Below are 20,534 nucleotides of genomic sequence, written 5' to 3'. Positions count from 1 at the left end.
TATTTATAGATTTATGAATTATTGAGGGAAAAATTACTGTTAAGTCGTTGTCATTACAGATTTCATCAGAGGTGTACCTTTTTAGCCACATTAAAGGGAAGAAACACCAACAAGCTGTGCGAGAGAACAGTAGTATACAAGGGCGAGAGCTTTCAGATGAAGAAGTGGTAAGTTTTATAGTATTTTTTTTTCTATATTATTTCCTGTTTTAAATGCCATCCAGCTCAGTAGCCTAAGAAAGTCTTGAAAATTCTTATAAAGGAATTGAACAAGAGTATTTGTGTTAGCATGGGAATAATAGTGCCTTTTTGAATAGAGACTACCAATGAAAAGGAATGAAATAAACAGTGGATTCAAATACTTCAAGCAATTGCCATTTAAAATAGATTGTGAATAAAATGTCACATGTTGCTTTTCTGTTAATCCAAAGGCATTTTTCATCTCACTATGTCTTTTCATCATAAAAATCTCATGTCTTGCCTTACTTTGTTGTTGTTGTTCCTTCCTATTGTTTAAAATATCTTAGTCCTTTTTAGGTAATCAGATGTGCTATCCTCTGCTTCGAGGTCACTCACTTGTGCTGAAATTTGCAGTGCTAAATTACTTTCAAATGTAAGATTGGAAATGCTTTACAAGTATTAGCATTGCTAGAAAGAGCAATAATTAGTTTTTCAGTAGCTTCTTCAGAAGAATTGGCATTTCGAGTGATTTTTAGGAAGCATTGAGGACATTTTATAGTAAATCAAGAAATGATGCTGTTTTGAAGAAAAGACTTGTGAATGGTTGTCTGATTTGATTTCTTGGTGTTGCTGCCTGAATTGAACTACAGTATTAAGCCAAGGCCTTTTCTGTAAGACAAATTCTAAGTCAGCCTTTGAGTTCTGTTTTATCCAAAACATTTATGAATGCCCCTGCATTATAACTGTCAGATGTTAGGAAGAAATACTGTGCAAGCTGGTTCTCCAGAGATGATTCAGATTTAACTTCACTGTGTTCAAAAATGTTTCCAGCCAAGCTGATTCAAATGACACTGCTCAGGACTTTTGATTTTTGGCTGTCTCCTCCTCTCCTTTGTAGCTGAAAACTAGTAACATCTTTCTTTTTCCTTTTTGAAAAGCTTTGGAAAATTAAGTCTCTGAGGTACTGAAATCCACAGAGGAGGTTATCACTGGAAAAACGGGGAAAAAAATTGGGAGAGATACAGTAGTCTGGAGGAATAAATTTTTGCTGAGTTGCAGTTTGCCTCCCCCTTCCTAGCTGTAATGAAAGTACATAAACTGTCTTTTCAGTTTCTTTTTTCCTCTTTGACGGTGCTTAGTGGAGTTGTGTGGGTTTGGATTTGGTTTTAAGATGCCAGGTTTACCTAATCGGATGTATGAGGCTTCACACTGCATCCGTTTTCCTAGAAATAGAAGCTGAGAGATTTCCCTCAAATAAATACGAAGGAAAGCAGAGAACTACATTTTCCTTTGAGTGGGTTTTATACACTCTTCACAACATCTAATTTGATAGGTTAACAATTCCAGCTTCCAGAAAAAAGGATCACATTAGAACTCCTACATCTGTGCCCAGCTGGTGAAAAAGAAGTTCCACTAGAGGGCACAGATATCTCGATTTTTGTGCTTAAATCTAGTGTTAGTCAGCAAAATATTTTGATGTGAACTTAAGACCAAGACTAAGGTTTAAGGTATGGAGTTTCCTGAATGCATATTTAGTGCAGGAGCAAAAGGAGAGAACAGTTCTAACTGAATAAACAGCTTGATAATTATAAGAGCAGACTTAAATATCCTTAATCAAGATGGTGCGTAGTATTTGGCATACTGGCAACATACAGATGCTTCCAGTGTTAGATATTTAATGTATTATTTATAGCTATATTTTCATTAGCCTGAATACACAATTCGGAACTGTACTATTGTAATCTGAAATTTCCTTGGCCTGAGGCCCTCTCTGCTTTGTTTGTTGTTTGGATTGGGTGTTTTTTTCCCCAAAGAGCAGCAATAAGATACACATGCTAAAGATATGGTCATTGTAAAGTAGAAAAGCAGTTTTATTTACCAGAGCAATCTGCTTTGTGTACCTCATTCTTAACGCCAAACGGTGCCTCCCCACCACTAAAGCATTCAGTAACTTTAGATGAGTTTTGAAATACCTGAGAAAAACTTCCCAATGTATTATATAGAAGTAAAACCATATTCCAGGGAAGCATTACAATACTCACAGTTACTCATCAGCGTTTTCAGTTTTTTAGTCAATGAAGGTATCTGTCGTGAGAACGCACTTGTACTACTTAAAGTTATTACTTGTCATCTGTGATGTCTTTAGATTATATACATCTTGTCTGTGACCCTTCTGCTTTGACATAAAAGATTTATATCACCTTTGACCTAATAAAATTTCACCTTTAACCTTGTGCACTTGACACCTCAGATAGCTTACTCTTGATCTTTGACTCATTTTGTGTGAAGCCTGTGAAGTATAATAGGCAGCTGCCTGGAAAGAAAGCTTTTTAAAAAATTGTAATCTGACCATAGAATTTCTTTATTATTATCTAAGAAATCACAGAAAGACTTGAAATATTTTTATTTTGACCGTAGTGGTATCCCAAAAGGTAAGATTTAAGTATCTCCTTAAGAATTTGAAAACTGATTTGAGTAAGTGATTCTATAATATGTCTTCACACCATAAGGATTGTTGTTGCTTCATTTGACTGTAAGCAAGAAGTTAAAAGCTGTACGGAATGATCGTTGACACTGATTTCTCTGGGCCATGTGGATGCTGGTGTTTGATCTTGCTAGATATAAAAAGAAATTATTATAATCTAGTTTTTATCCCTTTGCTGTATAAGTATATAGATGCTGTAGATGCTTATAGCATCTATAGGCTCTGTAATTTTACATTTTCAGATATAAAAGTAGGCTCTAGGAGCAGTTTTCTATTGTTCTGGAATTAAGCATATACTATGCTTAAGTCCAGCATATATTGTGCGAGAGCTGACAGCTAGTGTTAGATAATCAATAAGATTAATTCACTTGTAGATGCTGTGTATTTGGTGAAGCTCACAAAGAAAATAGTTTCGTTAAGAGTGAAGATACTAAAAATGGAAAAGCATGAAGTTATTTCTGAGATTGGATGACAGCTTTGCTTCATCTCAGCTTTTTGGATTTCTTCATTTGGATTTTCTTCATCCAGCTGAAAAGGATGGAGATTTCTCTTAAAGCAAAAGTCAGTTGATTTTGAAACAGTGTTTATAATGTAGAAGCAAATGAAGTTCTATTCACATTTTTTACGTCCTTCGTCCATGTAGATGGCAGAACTCTTCCAGCAGGGTAGGCTTCAGGCTAGAAGTTGTTTTGCCTGTATTATTTTTCTGAAACTTGTAATGCTATCACTGTCCCATTATCTTTAGTGCAGTAACAATGCTCCATCTACATTTCCTCTCTCTGCTTAAATGCATGTCTTCTTCCGTCAAACTTCCAGCTTTTGCCTTCTTTTCACATTACTATTTTCTATGCTATTGATTTCCCGTCCCCTCTCTTAATAATCATATTCCTTTCAGTGCAGCAGCAGATGTAAACAACATACGCAATTTGGTGCCATTGGCTTCACTGGAATCAAATAGTATGTTGGAAATTGGAACTAACAGTTTTGTTGAATCAAAGCCAGTGTGACACAAAGGGCTTCTGACACATAGGGAGTCACGGAGGAGGTGCCTGCTGAAAGCCCTAGGACAACACATAGTAATTTCATTAGGCTGAGGAGTCTCTGCAAGGATCTTGTACTCTATGCTGCCACCTGTAGTTCCTAGATTATTTATTCATGTTTCTGCCCTTCTGCTTTCCCATTTTTCTTTGCCTCTCATGCCTATGCTAGTTTGCTTTGAGGAATGCACCTAACATCAGTAATCCTTATAGCTTGCTTCCTTTGAACCATTGTCCTGTATCTCCTGTCATTTAAATACCATGGTCTAAAGGCACTTTTAGAGTATAAATCATGTAGTTCCATGCAATCTATTAATGTGTCTATTAAGTGAAAAGTACTTCTAAAAACCATTTGAAGCAGATAACGTGGCAGGAGTTTGGCTAATTTATATAAGGTGTGTGCTAGAATTTTATGTATTCCAAAGCAGAATGGAGGAATATTAATGAACCTTTGTTTGCATATGTGAAAAATGTGCACTTTTTTAGCAAGGAAGAAAATGGACTCTATTGTCATGATATAAATGAAACAAAGGACTTCCTAGAGGAGTGTTTAGACCAAAGGAAAATATAATCCCATGATGGAGCAGAGGTGGTTGTTTTCTGAAGACTGACAGCATTAAAACTTGAGGATTTATAGAAGGACATGGTTGAGCCCACCTGCATTGCTTTTACAAACACCCCAGCTAGCCAGTGACTAAAGCCTGCTCTCTGCTGTGGGTTGTCAAGTTGGCTGGGGTTGCAGTGCAAGCCTTTTCCAGCACAGGTCTGTCCAGATCGTAGCAGGGTCTGATTTACAATGTGCATAACTGTGCTGGCGGGTTCCCCTGGTAGCGGCACTGCTGCGCTGGCAGGATTGTGCTTTTGCCAGGATGTGGTGAGGGACTGCCTGAGAAAGCAGAGTTGTGCTGGTACATGGAAGGTTTATAGCTAGCACAACACACAAGCAAAGTTGATGTTCATGTGAGTTTGAATTTCTGAAAGCTTTCTAGGGGCAAGGGGGTGTTATTCTTTAAGAAATCGAGCTGTTTTCTGAAAGTTGTGTGCTGCTTCCATGATTTCTTACAGAGGAAGTTACTGAGGGGAGGAGATGTGGGAGTGTTTTCATGTCTGACCTTTGCTCTTTTTCTTCTATATTTTCAAGGAGCTTGCTTGGCTAGAGACATGGTGATGCCTGGACTTTTTTTTAATGATTATTTTTAATTCACAGTGTTTTCATTAGAATTATATATAACAATTGTTTTATTGCTTCAGCCTCAGCAGTACTGAAAAAAACCAAAAAGTTTTTTCCCTTCAGAATCAGAATGTTTTCAAGTGCATCTATTTAAATGAAGAATAGTGTCCTCTGAACTCCTTTGGTAACCTATCTGAAAGATGTGATTAAGCTAAATGAAAAGTAACAACACAAAAGGTGAACAGCTTTTTTTCATTTCATCCAATAGAGGAGTTTAAGGTATGCCTGGCTGCTTGGACAGATTCTCTGTATTCTTCCCAGGCTACCTGACCTTGCTCCCACCCTCTGTAGGCTTCCTTTTTGTGTCTGAGTTTGTCCAGGAGCTCCTTGTTCATCCATGCAGGCCTCCTGGCATTTTTGCCTGACTTCCTCTTTGTTGGGATGCATCACTCTGGAGCTTGGAGGAGGTGATCCTTGAATCTTAACAGTTTTCTTGGGCCCCTCTTCTTTCCAGGGCTTTATCACCCCATGGTATTCCACCAGACAGATCCCTGAAGAGGTCCAAATCTGCTTTCCTGAAGTCCAAGTGTGTTTTTAGCCATCTGCATTCTGAGTTTCACTCAAAATAATGAAAGTCCTTAGGATTCAATTTAAGCTTTTCTCTTGTGTTTTATTACTCAAGGATCTGGATTAAGGCATTCCTGTGGGTTTGGTTTTTTTGCAGCTAGCAACTCTGTGTGCCTCAAGTGTGCAGGCTTGGTCTTATTCTGGTGTTTGCACTCCAGTCTCATTTGGACAGTCAGTTATGACCATTACTGTACAAGGAGATGGTCTTGACTTAGCTCTGCTGGCATATAATACTCAGGTAGTTTCTGGGTAATAGAGTGGTGCATATGGTTTGGTCATCTGTTGAATCATATTCCTGTTTGTTTTATCCAGAGTTAGAGAATATAGACTTCATTGTAAAATCATTTTTTTCCTGGTGTCTGATCATTAGTTTTCCAACAGTAGCTCATTTTTCTTCCCTGTTGTTCAGTGGAAGCAATCTGTAAATCACCTAAAAACAAGAACTCCCCAACCTAGTAAAGGTTTCAATTGAGTTTGCTTTTTGCTTTACTCAATTTTCTTTTTTTTCCCTCTGAGGAAGGGAGGATATTTTTAGAGAGGGGCTGTGTGTTGCTGCACATGGAATGGAATGGAACTAGGCCAAGCATCTGTGGTCCGTTTTTGTTTATAGATGTTCAGTATCTGTTGGATACCTGTGGTCCTTTTCAGCACAGGAACTTTGGCCTTCTAATACTGCTGTGAATACATTTGTCCTACAAGAAGCTGTCATGAATGATCGTGTAATTATAAAGTTTAATCCATGGTGCAGTTTGCAGAAGGTCTCTCAGAACTCTATACATCAGTTCTAGTTTTTAGCACTTTGTGCAGCAGTAGCTTCTTACCTGTAATATATTATAAAGTGTTGTTTTTCTTGGCAAAAATGTACATGATTAATTGTTTATTGGCTGTGTCTTTAATTGTGATAGATCATTGCCAACAGCTGCACCCTTCTTCCCTTTGGCTTGGCTATCCTGAATATTCATAGCCAGTAAGAAAAACTGCTGCTGGCAGGGCCAACTGCACTCTCATTTCCACCTTCCTCGTGCTTGCCCTTGCAGCCAAATGATAATGTCAGTGCCTTCCAGCTTGCTTCCCTAATCTGCAGAGTGATGCTTTCCATGTCCATTATGCACAGTTCTCATTCTCCTGCAAGAAACAGTTTGCCTTTGCCTTCTTTCCCACATTTTGGAGTGACAAGTGGGAAAGGGAATGATATTAGGAATCTCCAGAAGTATCTGGACTTACTATCCAGGATATTATTTGCTATTTATCTTTGTGGCAGGCTGTCGTATCATTGAATTTATGGACAAGGAAGGTCACTAAAAGTGAAGTCAGTATTAGCAGTAAAAGTAGTATGTACCTTGGACATGCTAAAAAGCAGTATTAGTCCCTCATTTAAAAAATCTAATCTTAATTAAATGAAAGAAGTGAAGGTAAAACTACTTTTACAATGAAAGGTCAGTCTTCAGTTTTGCATGAATAATAAAAGTTTTTTTAATGCTCTACGCTCATCTTCTGAAGTACAGTCTAGCATAGAAATGTGAATAATTAAAATCTTGATTTTGCTAAAGTAATATTTGAATATCCATTTCTTTATTTCTATAACCTGTTTTTTCACATATGAAACACAATAACTCTGTTACTGGTAACAGGTAAATACTTTCCTTATTTTGAATCTTGTGTGTGTTTTGGAGTGGATCATCACTTGTGGTATGATAAAAGTATTCGATCACAAACATTTGAACTCTTTAGGATCAAGCATTAATGACTCTGTTTTGAATCCTCTCCATATTTTAGAGTGGATCATCACTTGTGGGACTGTAACAGTGTTTGATCACAAACATTTAATCTCTTTATGATTAAGCATTAATGACTGTGTTTCAAGCTGTCATTGGTTATAATGTTGAAAATTGAATTCTGCATTTGATATAACTCATAGTCAGCTTCAGCATCTGTTTTCCATATTAAATATTGTCCTCGGCTGTGAGGGAAAAAATCAAATACTGAGGAGGTTTGTTGAAACATGTAATAAAATCATGAACAAATATTCCTGTGGTAACATGATTTAGAATTGAACCTTAAAAACGTCTTCAGAATTTGGCAAATCCATCCCTAAGTGATTATATACAAGTAAGAAACTGTTAGTCCTGACATTGGTAATAAATACTGAAGACATTTTTTTAGTTATTTTCTGCAGTTACAGGATATTGTTCATTTTGAAACAGGTAAAGATGTTAATCCAAAAGATGTATGTAGGCTTCAGCATAGTTACCCATTGATTTGCTAGAATATATTCCTTATGTACCTTACGGTTAGACAAAATACTCAGTTTGCTATTAAGTTTTTTTATTAAAATGGTAAATGAATGACAGCAATTATTATGTGATTTAAGCTGCTACAAGTATTTCTTTATGATATTCCTCATGTTTATTGTAGGAAGGCAAGGAAAAACAAGTGTTTGGAGGTTCTGAAGATCAAATTTAGATAAATAGCTAGAGTGAGATATTTTTCAAGTTGCCTTGGTCTGCAGAACTGGGTTAGAAAACTTATAAGAATGCCTTTTCTTTCCAAAGTTGGGGATTCAAGGTTGGAAAGAATACAAAAATAATAAGAATAACCAGTCTTACGGTATTCTGGCTCTCCTGCTTCAGTTCTGGCCAGAATCCAGAAATACAGAAGGGAATGAAAATGAAAAATAATAGAGAAAAAACCCCATAAACTTTTCAGATTCCAAGAAGGTCGTTTTTGGCTCAGTTGTTTGGGTCCAGTGGCCTGCAAGGTTTTCCACTTAGATAAATTGGCTAGTTGCTACAGAACCGAAACACAGCTAATGGAGCCCGTGTCGCACTCTGTATAAAACAGACTGAACATTGGAAAGGTCAGGCCTCTGCATGCCTGCTGCTAGTCAGTGGGATTTCACTCCAGGGCTGCTTTGTGGTAGCACAGGACCTTCTGGAGCTTCTAGAAAGCAGCAGAAAACACTTGATATACTGGGTGATGATCCTGGCCACCCCTGCCAGCGACTGACTGGCTGCAGACCGGAGGATTTTCAGAGCCTCCCTTCCCGGGCTGTTACCACTATGGATTAGGAGGAATATTGTTCTTCGTGAGAGCCAGCAAGGAGCAACAGGAGCATGAGAGAACAAAGGATCTTAAGTCAGGACTGCCCTACAGCAACAAATGCCACGCTGTGATTTTCTTCCCAGCTTGAGCAAATACAGATGCTCTGCTGCAGTATTGTCCTACCTATGGATTCTTGCTGCAGGCAGAATCCATAAAAAGGCAATGCTTACTTAAAAAGAAGGGAAAGGGAAATAAGTATTTGTGTTATGCTCACTCCTAATTTTAGAATGAGGAAGTTTTTTTAGGAAGAATTCTGTTTGGCACGCTTTCCATCAGGATTTAATAAAGTTACTATAAATATTTGCTGAGTAGGGAATGAGTAGTAGCTTATACGTAATGCAGAGAGCCAAAAGTGTCACAATCAAAGAGATCGGGGAGGAGAAGAATTTTACAGTTGTGTTCTGATTTGAGAAATACTTACATAGCCAACATTCCATCTGTCAGGATCACACGTGGATGTTGTTGCAGTGATCAGGACATGAAATGGGGAGAGCTAGTCAGGAGTACTAGTATTGTGGATGGGTATTGTATGAAGAGGGTGTCAGGAAATTTATTTTCCAGCTGTTGTATTTTGTAGAGATTACCAAGGTTCAGAATCCAGCTTATGGTATGGTTTTCCTCATCCAAACTGAAATGGACAGTACTCAACTGTGTAGCATTTCAGCATTTTGGAGTATTTGCTACACTTTTCATGGAAAAATTTTGCAAATATATTTGTTCTGGAGTCTGAAAAATTTCCTTTATTTCAGAGAATATGGATAATACTTCTGTAATGTATTATAATGTAAACAGGTCATGTAAGAAAAAGGGGTGTCATTCATGCATAGAGAAAAACTTGGTTCTAAGAAGTGCTTAGTCATCTGAAATTGTGAACTTCAAGATACAAAATGAACTGGCTAGTTTTTCTCTTTCAGGCAGTTGGATGGGACTAGGCAGTAACCAGCTAGAATGTGACTTCATGGGTGCCCTTCATAGTTTTAGCTTTAATGGTTTTGGCAACTCGATTTCTCATGTAGTTTGTAGACAAGGCCCATCTGTTGTGTTTGGAAAGTTTCAGGATTCTCAGTGACTGAAAGTCAGAACAGTTGAGATGGAGGGAGCAGAGAAGAAAAGCAAAGGCACTTTTGGTAAATAATCTAATCTCTGTCATGTCTGCTTTGTGGTGGCTGCAGCTTTACATGTGCATTTAATGTTAGTTTTTATCACCTTGCTTGTAAATGAAGTATTGAAACATTTACAGGAAACTTATTTTGGTTGTTTTAAAAATGGCATCAGTGTTATATAGAAATTCTTAGAGGTCTGTACAGCTATGTCAAATAACAACACGTGTCCATATAGAATGCCATTAAATAGCAAATTGTATACATTTACCAGGTTACTTTTATGTTTCATAAGCTTTTTCAGCTAGAGACAGTCTCCCTCTGGGAAACAGGTAAAATAACCTTTAGTTTTGGTGAATGCATGTAGAGAGAAATAGCGGGAGTATTTCTACTCTAATGCATAACTGAGCCATCACCATACGAGTACATATAGAGGAATATATACAGATGATCATGAAGAAATCAGCATTCAATTCCTGTTCCCGTATTTTGCAGCTGCACATCACAGCACGAGACAGGCTGGATCGTGTGTCTTCTGCCATCGTCCCGAAAGCTGATACCTTATTTTGTGACATAGTCATAGTTGATCTCAGCTGTGCAACTTAGAGGATGAGTTATCAAGTGTGAAAAATGATGGCAGAAATCTGATACTTAATGACCATCATGGCTGGTTCTGTTTTAATCCTGAGATACAAAATACTCTGTTAGGACAGATCAGCAAAACCATTATATTGTACTTAAGTCTTTAAAACAAAGCTTTAGGGACATCGCACAGCTAAAACTGACATTGCTGGTGTAGAAACTGAAACTGCAATGAACATTTTTGGTAGGTGTGAATATAGATCTTAATAACAGAATACAGATCTTAATACAGATCTTAATCTTTTTCATTAGAAAAGAGCCTTTATTAATAATGTTTTTCATTTATAATGGCCTAAATTCTCCAAAGATGCAGTGGCTCACTAATATCTGAGGGTTTGGGGTCAGAATGTGCTCAACGTAGCAAAGAATCAATGTGAAGAAATGCTCCTTCACACTGTCATGAAGACAAACCCAGAACTACTCTATGGAAAGCATAAATTAGTCTCAGAAATTCTTACTTCATTTAGAATATATTTCTCTCAAAATAATAGTGAATAAATGCTTTCAGGAAGAAGTGACTGGATTACCCGGTTGTTCTGCATTACCTTTATTAGAAAGGAAAAACCCCTGAAATTGAATAGTTTCATTATTGCCTAAATAAAAGCATTCAGAAGATGTCAAAAGTTTGCTTGCTACACACTGCACTGGCTTCACTTACTTTCATACACTTATGGCAATTACTTTTATGGTATGTTAACCCGTGCAACCCGTTGCACAGGTCACATGAGTCATGAATTTGGTTATTGAAAGAATTGGACATACTGTACTTGAGTGTGACTCAGTGGATTTAAACACCGTTGTTTTCTCAGATAACTGGAAGGAGCTTACTAAAACATGGGAATCGATATTTCTAGCCTGCTCTGAAGCATAGTCTGGCAGGAGCTCTCTTCACATGTCAGTTGTCATTCGATACCAAGCTATTAGTTATACTTGTTTCACACCTGAACGGTGTCGATCTGCCCACTGCGATAATCCCACGCTTTGATCTGTGCCTTCAAAAAGTGATTGTTTTTGTGACACAAGGTATTATTACTTTACAAGTAAGGTAGTCTTGCTTTAATGAGCTGCGTGTATGAAGTCTGATATTAATCCAAACTGCCACACGTGAAAGCTGAGAACTCTGAGAAACATCGTTCACGGAGGTGCCTGAGTTCATGTGAACAGAGTGGTTTGTAACCATCCTGCATGCTGTTGACAGCGAGAGCTCTTTCGGCCCTCACAGGGTGATAAATGAGTGTGCTTGTTGAACCCTGTAGTTCTCTTCAAGTCATCTGCTAAGCCATGAATGGCTGCTCAGGGGGACACAAGGCTTCGTGTCACTTCTCACAGGCAGAAGTCTGATACCATGTTTGCTTGTTGCAGTGCAGCAGGAGGGCTGCAGGCTGATCGTGCCTGGATGGAGATGTTCTGCCGCTTCTGTAAGGCCGCGGCCATTTCCAAGTGCGTTGTTACCTTCATTTTGCTGTGCTGTCACTTTGAAGGATGTAGGAAATGGTTTGAAGATCTGATGAACCAAAAAACCAGTTTCACAGTTGAACAAAGATGTAGAGCTATAGTAATAGTCATTGTTAGTTTTACATGTTACAAGTGCTTATCTTGCTCATAAGACATGAGGTAAATTACAGTGCTAAGGTAGTTCAGTTTGGAAAGCAAGGATGTACCTATGAAATTCCGCTGAAGTAATTAATATATTTTGTTTAATAACTGAGCATCCACACAGGTTAAGTACACTGAAGCTTGGTAGCAAAGCAGGAGCAGTGTCAGTGTATTCTGAGGAAGTTCTTTCTTTTCTTAACATTGGAATACTCAAACTCATCAGTTCCCTGTGTAGTTTCAGCCTTACGAGCAGGTTTCTGTTTTCAAAAAGAGAGGTTAAGGGAAAAGCTATTTTTAAATGGGTGTTGAGGGATACCTCTCTAAGGAGACAAAAATGAACTGGGGTTTCTTAACCTGCACTGGGATGGTTTATGTTCTGTGCTGCTACCAATTGGTTAAGAAGTAACTCATCAAGAACTGGTTTGCTAGTCTTCTACTACTGAGTCATGCTCAAAGGTGACAACATTTCAAGATACCTTAAGATAAGTTCTCCTTTAAGCACTTCATGCTGAAATTACAAGAGTAATATTAAAAGGGAGGGGGGCAATGCTTACAAAAGCTGTAAGAATTATGTTACATATGGAGATAGCGATATCCATGGTTTGATCACTTGGACAATGCATTGAGGAAAAACTGTTTGGCTGTACTGGGGGTTATACAGGGTCAGCAGTGTAGCAAAGCTAAAGTCAGTGTTACATTTAGAATTTGCTTAATTATTATGCTTGATTTCTTATGTCCAGTACTCAGTATTCATTTTGCATTTATATAATTTAAAATGGAAATTTCAATTGCTATTTTGACCAAATATATATTGCTGGGTTGGATCATGCAGCGATGCTTTACAAAAACTAAATGGTCTTTTTCCAGGAAATTTCACAGAGATTTATTTTGTTTTCAACAGGCATAATATTTTCCTGAATCAGTGAAAGAAAATATAGTTTGTTTTCTGGAAAATATTGTCTATAAATTTTTTAACACTTCACTTTTTACTTTGCATTGTAAGGATCCTTTATGGAAAAGGAAGGAATAACCGCAACTGATAGTGGCACTGATCATTTTCAAGTAAAAACTGTCTTACAAAGCAGTGGTTACCTATAGGTCATCATATGTTCAGCACTGGTTGGTTTTTGAGGGGGTGGGGTTGTTTGCACATTGTTTCTGGATAGTCCACTGGTCATTGGAATTGTTACAGGCACCTACATGTCTGTTCATGGACAGCATGGGTCAACCAAAATTGAGAACAGCTTTAGGAAAATAGCTCTGTTGGTTATTTGTCTCTAATTGATAAATATGTAGACCTTGAACTGTATCGGGGTGGTCTATAAATGTGAAAGTTCTTCTGAGGAAATAGGGAAGTTCTCGTTACATTTTTTTTGAATCTTGAAACAAAGCATTTATTTACAATCACATGCTGTAATCACATTCCCTTTTCTTGCATGCCATTATGTCAAAACCAAACTATTTCATAATTAAAGTGTTTCTTCTGTGGACAGCTGAGATTTTACCAATATTTTACTTAAATGCAAATTGGTTAGTATGAGAGGAGAAGTAATATTCCCATCAATAAATGGTACCATTGAAGTAGTGAATAGTTTCCATATATTTTAATAAAAAGTTAAGATAGGTTTAGATTTACATGAAGAGTTAAAATCACAAACCAGGGTTAGTTCATTTAATGTAATGAGTTATGTTGGTAGGGCAGGGCATTGGCTTCATGTAACTGTAAACGGCAGCTTGGAGAAGAGGAGAGTATGTCAACTTGGAGTTCATACTTTTTAAGTAATAGTTTCTTGCAAATGAGGGACAATATTCTTCTTCTCTCACTAATTATTCTCCCTAATTCCAAAATACCCATTATGTGTTCTCTACAGTGTGAAATAATCTCTTACCCAAAATCTATTTTAAAGTTTTTCATCATTTTCTTACCCTTTTGTTAAATACTCACCACTGTTGTTTCCTGGGAAGGTGATCTGTGACCTCAATCACATACTTTAAGATCAAATATTATTTCAATTTTTTCTGCAGGAGCACCTTTCATTAAAGAAATACATTGTGGATATTGTGATAGAGAGTTCTGTTCCTGTGGAACCATTAAAAGATGGAGAGGAGAAACAAAAGACTAAAAAGAAAGCCAAGAAGCTAAAGGCACGGATGAACTCCAGGTAGTACAAATTTCTGTTGAATTTATTTTTTGTTTGCATTTTGCTCTAAACTTTACCTTTTGTCCTTTAGTATGAGTGCCGTGGAAAGCTGAAAAAAATGTAAAATTATTTGCTTTGGGAGCGTCTTGAAAATAACACTGATGAGCCTAATTTATGGCCACTTTCTCTGATTGAGAAAGAAAACTGAATATCGATCTAGAGCCCTTGGTTTCACCTGTTAAGAGCTTTTCTCATAATTGAATGCCAGTGCCCTGCCAAAACTGTAGCCTCTTCTAGCATACAATAGCATGTTTAAATTTGTGTAAACCATGCCTATTTTTCTTTCTAGCTATTGATTTTTAAATGAAGTATCAAAGAAAATCAATAGTAATCAACAAATAGAAGGCAGCCTGCTGTAGTGTCAAACCCAGGACTAAATTTAATCATTTTTTGTTGCCTGTCACAACAAAAAGAAAGTTAAAAATATCTTAAAATGGAAAGTGAGTTGTCAGACCTGCAATTTGTTATTAGTCTAAAAAGTGACATCTGCAAATCAGTATGATATGCAGGACATCATTATATCATGAACCGGCAGTGTCAGTCTTTATAGCTGAATAGTCCCCAGCTGAGGTTAATACTTAACTGAATATTATAACATATTTTTGCAAAGAAAATCCTTCTCAGAAGGTAAGAATCATTGTTACTTATGTTCTCTGACTGTTTTTAAGCAAGAAGGGTTACAAATAAGAGAAAAGCACCTGAATGGATTTTTAGAGCTACAGTAAAAACGGGATATTTTATTGACTCGTAACAGTGCTAATAACAACATGTTAGTCTTCAAAACCACAATACCTTGACAATGTATTACTCTTTCTGATTGTTTTCCTCTTTGGATGAGCAAATCCACTATCTGAGTACCCCATTAGAACACACTGTTGAAACTGGATAACATATTCTTCCGGTTTCTGATTGCTCGAGATAAAGAGTTATTCATATTACCTGTTGATTTAATGCAGATATTGGGTCCAACTTTAATTCTTTCTCAACAGCTGCTTCTCTTGAATTTGGTCAAAGATTTGTCAGAGCTAGGAATAGAAGCTCAAATAATAATTTATTGGCACTGATAGTTAAAACTTTTCAGAACATTTTTCATTCTCATGTGTCGGGCTGCTGGGTGAGTCAGCATATTCGTCATCAAGAATTGTAGTTAAAACAGCAATAAAGGGGCATCATTTTACAAAGGTGATAGACTGTTGAAAAATACCGTGAAGGTTTCAAAATCTAAGAGGAGTTATATCGGTGAGACATGAAATTCATGTTCAGTAAGCTTGGGTTTAGTTTTAAAGGGTGACTAAACTTTCAATGGCATTACTGTCCTAGAAGATAACGGAGAGTTAAATTGAAGATTTCACCATGAGTTTTCTCATGTTAACACAAAAGAATTACTAATGAAAGTGTACAGCAGCAGTATGAAGCAAAGGTTCTTCCATGGAATTTCAAACAAAAACTGGATGGGGGGGTTGGCGGAATCCATTTTGCAAATTAATTTTAGCCATGCAAGTCTTGCCAGTCTTCTACAGTTACTAAAATTGACACTTGAGTAACAGTAGTAGCCATATGCCTGGATCCTGCATGTAAGCTTGTTACTGGTGAGGTGAGCAGGTTTTCCATGTTCAGAAAATGAAAGAGGATTATCTTAAGTTATGCGGCTAAAGCAATAAAAGCAATAACCTCAGAGTTACAATATGAAATACTAAATTAAGTAATTTAGATAACATCTACTGTGTTTCTGCCCAGCAGCTTGGACAGTGCTACCACCAGATGGTGGGGAGTTTACTGCTCAAAATCCATTCAGGACTGAAGTGGAATATATAGTTAAAGTACTTAATTTATTTTGGATGATTTGAAGGTGAAGAGTATTTGATGTTGATTAGTCACATAGTTTCCCAGATGTTGGCATATTATCTGCAAACCATGGTTTAGTACATACTTGCAACTATTCCCTTCTCTAGAAAAAGAAATAGTTATATAACAAACTCCCTTATACCTCAAGACTTGAAATGATATGTTCATTTCAGTTTCTAGGAAGCTGTGAAACTTGAAAAAAACATAACTAACTGCATCCAAATAGGTTCCTGTTGCTCTCCTGGGTTTCTAAATCTTAAATCACTATTACAATATCAAAGCAATGAAGGGCAAAGGTGAATGAGGGGACAAATTGTGATCAATGGGTTATTAGATATGTTGAGAAGTTTTGTTAGTCTTATTAATTATATTTATAACCCTTGGCCATTAAACTGGTGCTATAGTAACGACTGATATATAGCTAAGTAAATTATCTCAGGCTAACATGGATGTGCTGCTAGCAGAAGAATACTTTGGTACCCATGTGGCAAAAGAAGGCTTGATGAAAGCTAACCTCAAGCAATAGAGGGATAGTTACCAGCTAGGAAGTATATACACTTGAGATGTGCTGTGCAATGGATTTATAGCACTCCCGTCATGTTCATTTAATAACAAATATTTTAGGTGATTATTCATGTTTGACTGACTTGTCTGTACAAAACTCAAAGCTGAAATGTGTTGTTTCTGGCTAAAAGGCAGGAAGGAAGGCACAAGGTTAATAAAGGAATCTCACCTTCATGTTTAATACTAAATTCAGTTGTGATTAATAGCTTTATTAATGATCCACAAATCAGAGCTAGTGGTAACGTAACAATATTTGCATGTAGCATAAGTTGTATAGGTTAAGCAAGCCAAAGGGAAATTTGAGTAGCTTTGGAAAACTTGATCCACTTAGGTGAACAGAAATACAAAGAATCGTTTAGTATGCGTATGTGAGAGAAATAATAGGATTTAAGTCTTTAAACTGTTTTCTTTACAGCACAGCAATAAACACATTTCCACTGGAAGCCATTGTCAAAATCTTAGATTTGAAAAAACAAACTGGACATTTGTAAAGTTGATAAGAATGTCAACTGACAGCAGTTAATATGCAGAATACCTTGAAGTTTAATAGCAGACACCATTTTTGTGCATGAAAGTTTCCTTGGGGGGCAGCCTTTTTTTCTACTCGTGTCCTGAGGGGGTTTTGGCACTTTGCTCTGGAACTTGTTACAGGTGCTCTTGGTAGAGACATAGAGATCCCGAACCATATCACTGATGTAGCCCAGTGTGCTAGTTCAGTGTCCTTCAGGTGTGTGTACAGGTTTTTGTGCAGAATTTTCCAAGCCATGAAGGATGTTGTCCCTTGTTCATCTGAGAACACAACCTCAAGAGGCTTGAGCAGCGGATCTCCCCACATTCTCCAGAGACCATGTTGCGTCTGTGAAATCTTCATTTCAGAATCGTAATGGAAAGAGCAATTTTAAGGGATCAAATGTTTTTAACAGTTAAATGCTTTTAGTGCCTGGTGGATGCTGCTTCATCACGGGGCTCTGTCTCTAAGAACCGAATTTTTCTGCATCAGTGTAGTGTCTGGATTCATCTTCTTTTGTGTGCGTATGTTGTTAAGAAAAGGTTATGGCATTACCACTGTGAATCCTGTTTTGGTGGATGAGCTGGTCGTGATTTTCACCTGTTGGCACAGGCTGGCTGGAATCAAACCAAGCAGTGAAAAAAAGTCTTGTCTCCCTCTTCCTGCTTTTTGGCATAAGGCCAGCGTAAATAATACTTTTAGGGGGCTAAAGAGTTTTGTGTTTCTGTTTCCAGCAGTAAAACAGTCATTTGTGGAGGTATTGTGCTGTATGCTTAGGAAGATTCTTTATGTTACAATACAATCATTAGTTACATGAAAAATGCTCCTGTGCCTGTAAATATAACAAATCGTTTATGTTAATTATAATCTCTTTGATGCATGATTTCTGTTCTGCACTGCATGTCTAAATTACTAATACTTTGATCAATCAGAGGAATGCAGTAATTTTATAATAAGCAGTAGGTTACTTCAGTTGTTTATATCACTTGTACCATTTTCTGCCATTTGGGAAGTCAACTTAAATACAGCATTTGTGCACTAATGTTATTCTGAAGTAATAAGGTTAGTCATAAATCATTAGTGGCCAATAGTTAAGCATTAGTATGGATTATGACAGGGCAGAATTGACAGAAATGCTGTGGTTTAGTATGAAATAAGAAAACCCCAAAGGTTAGAATTACCTCTCTGGTACTAATACTGTACTCTTTAGACAATAGTCGATAATAATGAATGTTTTCTCCTCCAGGGCAAAGGAATATGAGAGTTTGGTGGAAGCAAAAAATGCTGTCTCTGATTCCCCATTTAAAGCCAAGTAAGCATTTAACTTTATATATTTTAGACATAGCCATTTTTCCCCTGTCTGCAGCAGAAGTGCTTCTGGAATTTCCAGTGCAGCAGGCATGGTAAGGTTCCCACTCAATACGGGGCATGCTGCTGTCTTGAATTACAGGTACGTTTCTAATACAAAAGGTCAGACCTTACAAATGCATTTTTTTCTGAAGACACTGTATATCTTAAACCATGAAAGATGCAACGGTGAAGAGAACATATGCTCATCCTTTTCTTACCTGGAAACAAGCAGGTGTCAGCTTTGTACTTCCAAGACTGAGGGCGAAAATTTGGCACTGGAATTCGGGGACTGAAAATCTTTGTTTGGCCTCCAGTTAGTCACAAACAAAGGTTCATACGGTGAAAGCACAGATATTTTAATGCACAGATGTGTTAAGCTGGCACTGAGTTTTTTAAAGAATAGACCAGTTTGTTACCTAGGATAAGGCACAGATGAAAACAGTTGCATGGTAATATTAAAACAAGACCTATTATTACTGAAAAATTCCTCTTTCCTAGTTTGAAAATTGCTTATCTTTTGCTTTCTGATTCCACTGAACCTGTCTGGCAAAAGATGCAGTATATTTGGATTTCCAAAAAGCTTTTGATAAGGTCTATCACCAAAGATTTTAAAAGAAACTGTATAGCTGTAGCGTAAGTGGAAACCAGTTAAAAAAATTGAAAAGAAGTGGAGTATATGATCTGTCCTTGCAGAATGGGGAGGTTACCTGTAGATTTCTGCAGTCCTACAGTGTTCAACATACTCACAAGTTGCTTGGAAAAAGAGGATAAGCAGTGAGGTAACACAGTTTGATGATGATGCAGAGATATTCAGGATAGTAGAGGCAAGAGCTGATACTGAATGATAATTTTGAAGAGAGTGACTCAGCAGTAGAATGACAGACAGGTGAAATCCAGTGTATATTAAGGGCTACACAGTGGAGAGGGAGGGCATACCTCAAACATTATCTTCACATAGAAAGTGTGGGCTTTGAACTTGCAGAAGTGATAGGTACTTCCAAGAGAATACAGTTCAGTACTTTCAGCAGTTAAAGGATATCTATTTTTTAAATTCTTTAGAAAGGAGCAAAAACAGAACAAAGGATGTCTTTATGCCTGGGTCATCTATGTCTTTTGAATACTATGTGCAGTTCTGGTTCTTCGTCTCATAAAGGATATGCTAGAATTGTTAAAGGTTCAGATAAGGCAGGAAAGGAAATTGGTAATGATGTCTAGTATAACCTCTGTATCAGGGATTAAGTAAACTAGTACTTCTCTTTCTGGAGAAAAGTGTGATAATGGGAGGAATTTTTAATGGAGATATGTTACGGAGATCTACAAGGTCATAAATGACATGGAAAAGATGGATGTCGATTGTTTGCTGTCCCTCCTGGTACCAGAATGAGGGAGCGCAGAATGAACATGGGCACAGGTTCAAAAGAAACCAAAGGCAGTGGTTCTTAATGCAGTACAGTGAGATGTATGGAACTCACTGACCAAAACCACACAGATGCTAACAGTTCACCTGCAGTTCTAGGAAACTGCATCCAGCCCAAGAGATTCCTAAGGTGAAAATGGACAAAGCAGCAGATTAGTAAAGAGGATTATGCTTGCCCTGTTCTGAATTTTCCTGAGAAATCCATTTATAGTCTGCTGTTCAACAGGCAGATGGTTTGCTTTTCTGCTTGTGCTCATGAAGTCTGTAGCAGGTGAGTTAAGAGGCTGTAGTGTCTCAACAGCTGGATTAGAAACCTTCATTCTAAAATTATGGTGACTTCTAGATGGGGGATATTTGTCTTCAGACTGAGGTAATAACTTGTACGTTATTTGTATGTTTTGTGGTTGTTCCCGTCACTTATAAATTGCGGATATACTTGAGAGCATTTTTTAGAAGTTGCTGTTGAATTAAGATGTTCAGGTCCTTGCTGTTCTCCCTCCTTGGTTGTGATACAGTATCTTTTACATGGTCTTTTCAACAGTTTGAAAAACTGCTACTGAATCTTAGTCTGTATTTTAAGATAATAAAAATCCATCACAGAGGTTTGACATCAGAGGGTGAAACCTCTCCACCAGATGGCACACCTGCATAAACACGCTGCGGAGAAGGTTCTGTTCTTGGCTTCAGTTCTCACTTCAATTTTTAAGATT

The 20,534-nt window shown here is 37.3% G+C and overlaps 1 protein-coding gene across 6 annotated transcripts in view; it reads left to right on the top strand.

The window, feature by feature from the left end:
- SCAPER (S-phase cyclin A associated protein in the ER) overlaps positions 1-20,534 on the top strand; it is a 148,061-nt gene that overhangs the window by 49,197 nt on the left and 78,330 nt on the right. For 5 of the 6 annotated variants that reach the window (XM_030496783.1, XM_030496782.1, XM_030496781.1 and 2 more), the window contains exons 20-22: positions 60-167; positions 13,965-14,101; positions 18,304-18,369. In XM_030496783.1, coding sequence (XP_030352643.1) covers positions 60-167; positions 13,965-14,101; positions 18,304-18,369 — 311 coding nt within the window. The remainder of the gene's footprint in view (positions 1-59; positions 168-13,964; positions 14,102-18,303; positions 18,370-20,534) is intronic. The other variant, XM_030496784.1, reaches the window with a different exon arrangement.

The sequence above is a fragment of the Strigops habroptila genome, chromosome 9 (genome assembly GCF_004027225.2).
Source record: "Strigops habroptila isolate Jane chromosome 9, bStrHab1.2.pri, whole genome shotgun sequence".
In the NCBI taxonomy this organism is placed as follows: domain Eukaryota; kingdom Metazoa; phylum Chordata; class Aves; order Psittaciformes; family Psittacidae; genus Strigops; species Strigops habroptila.
The sequence above is the reverse complement of the archived record's forward strand: the minus strand, read 5'-3'. Positions and strand labels throughout refer to the sequence as shown.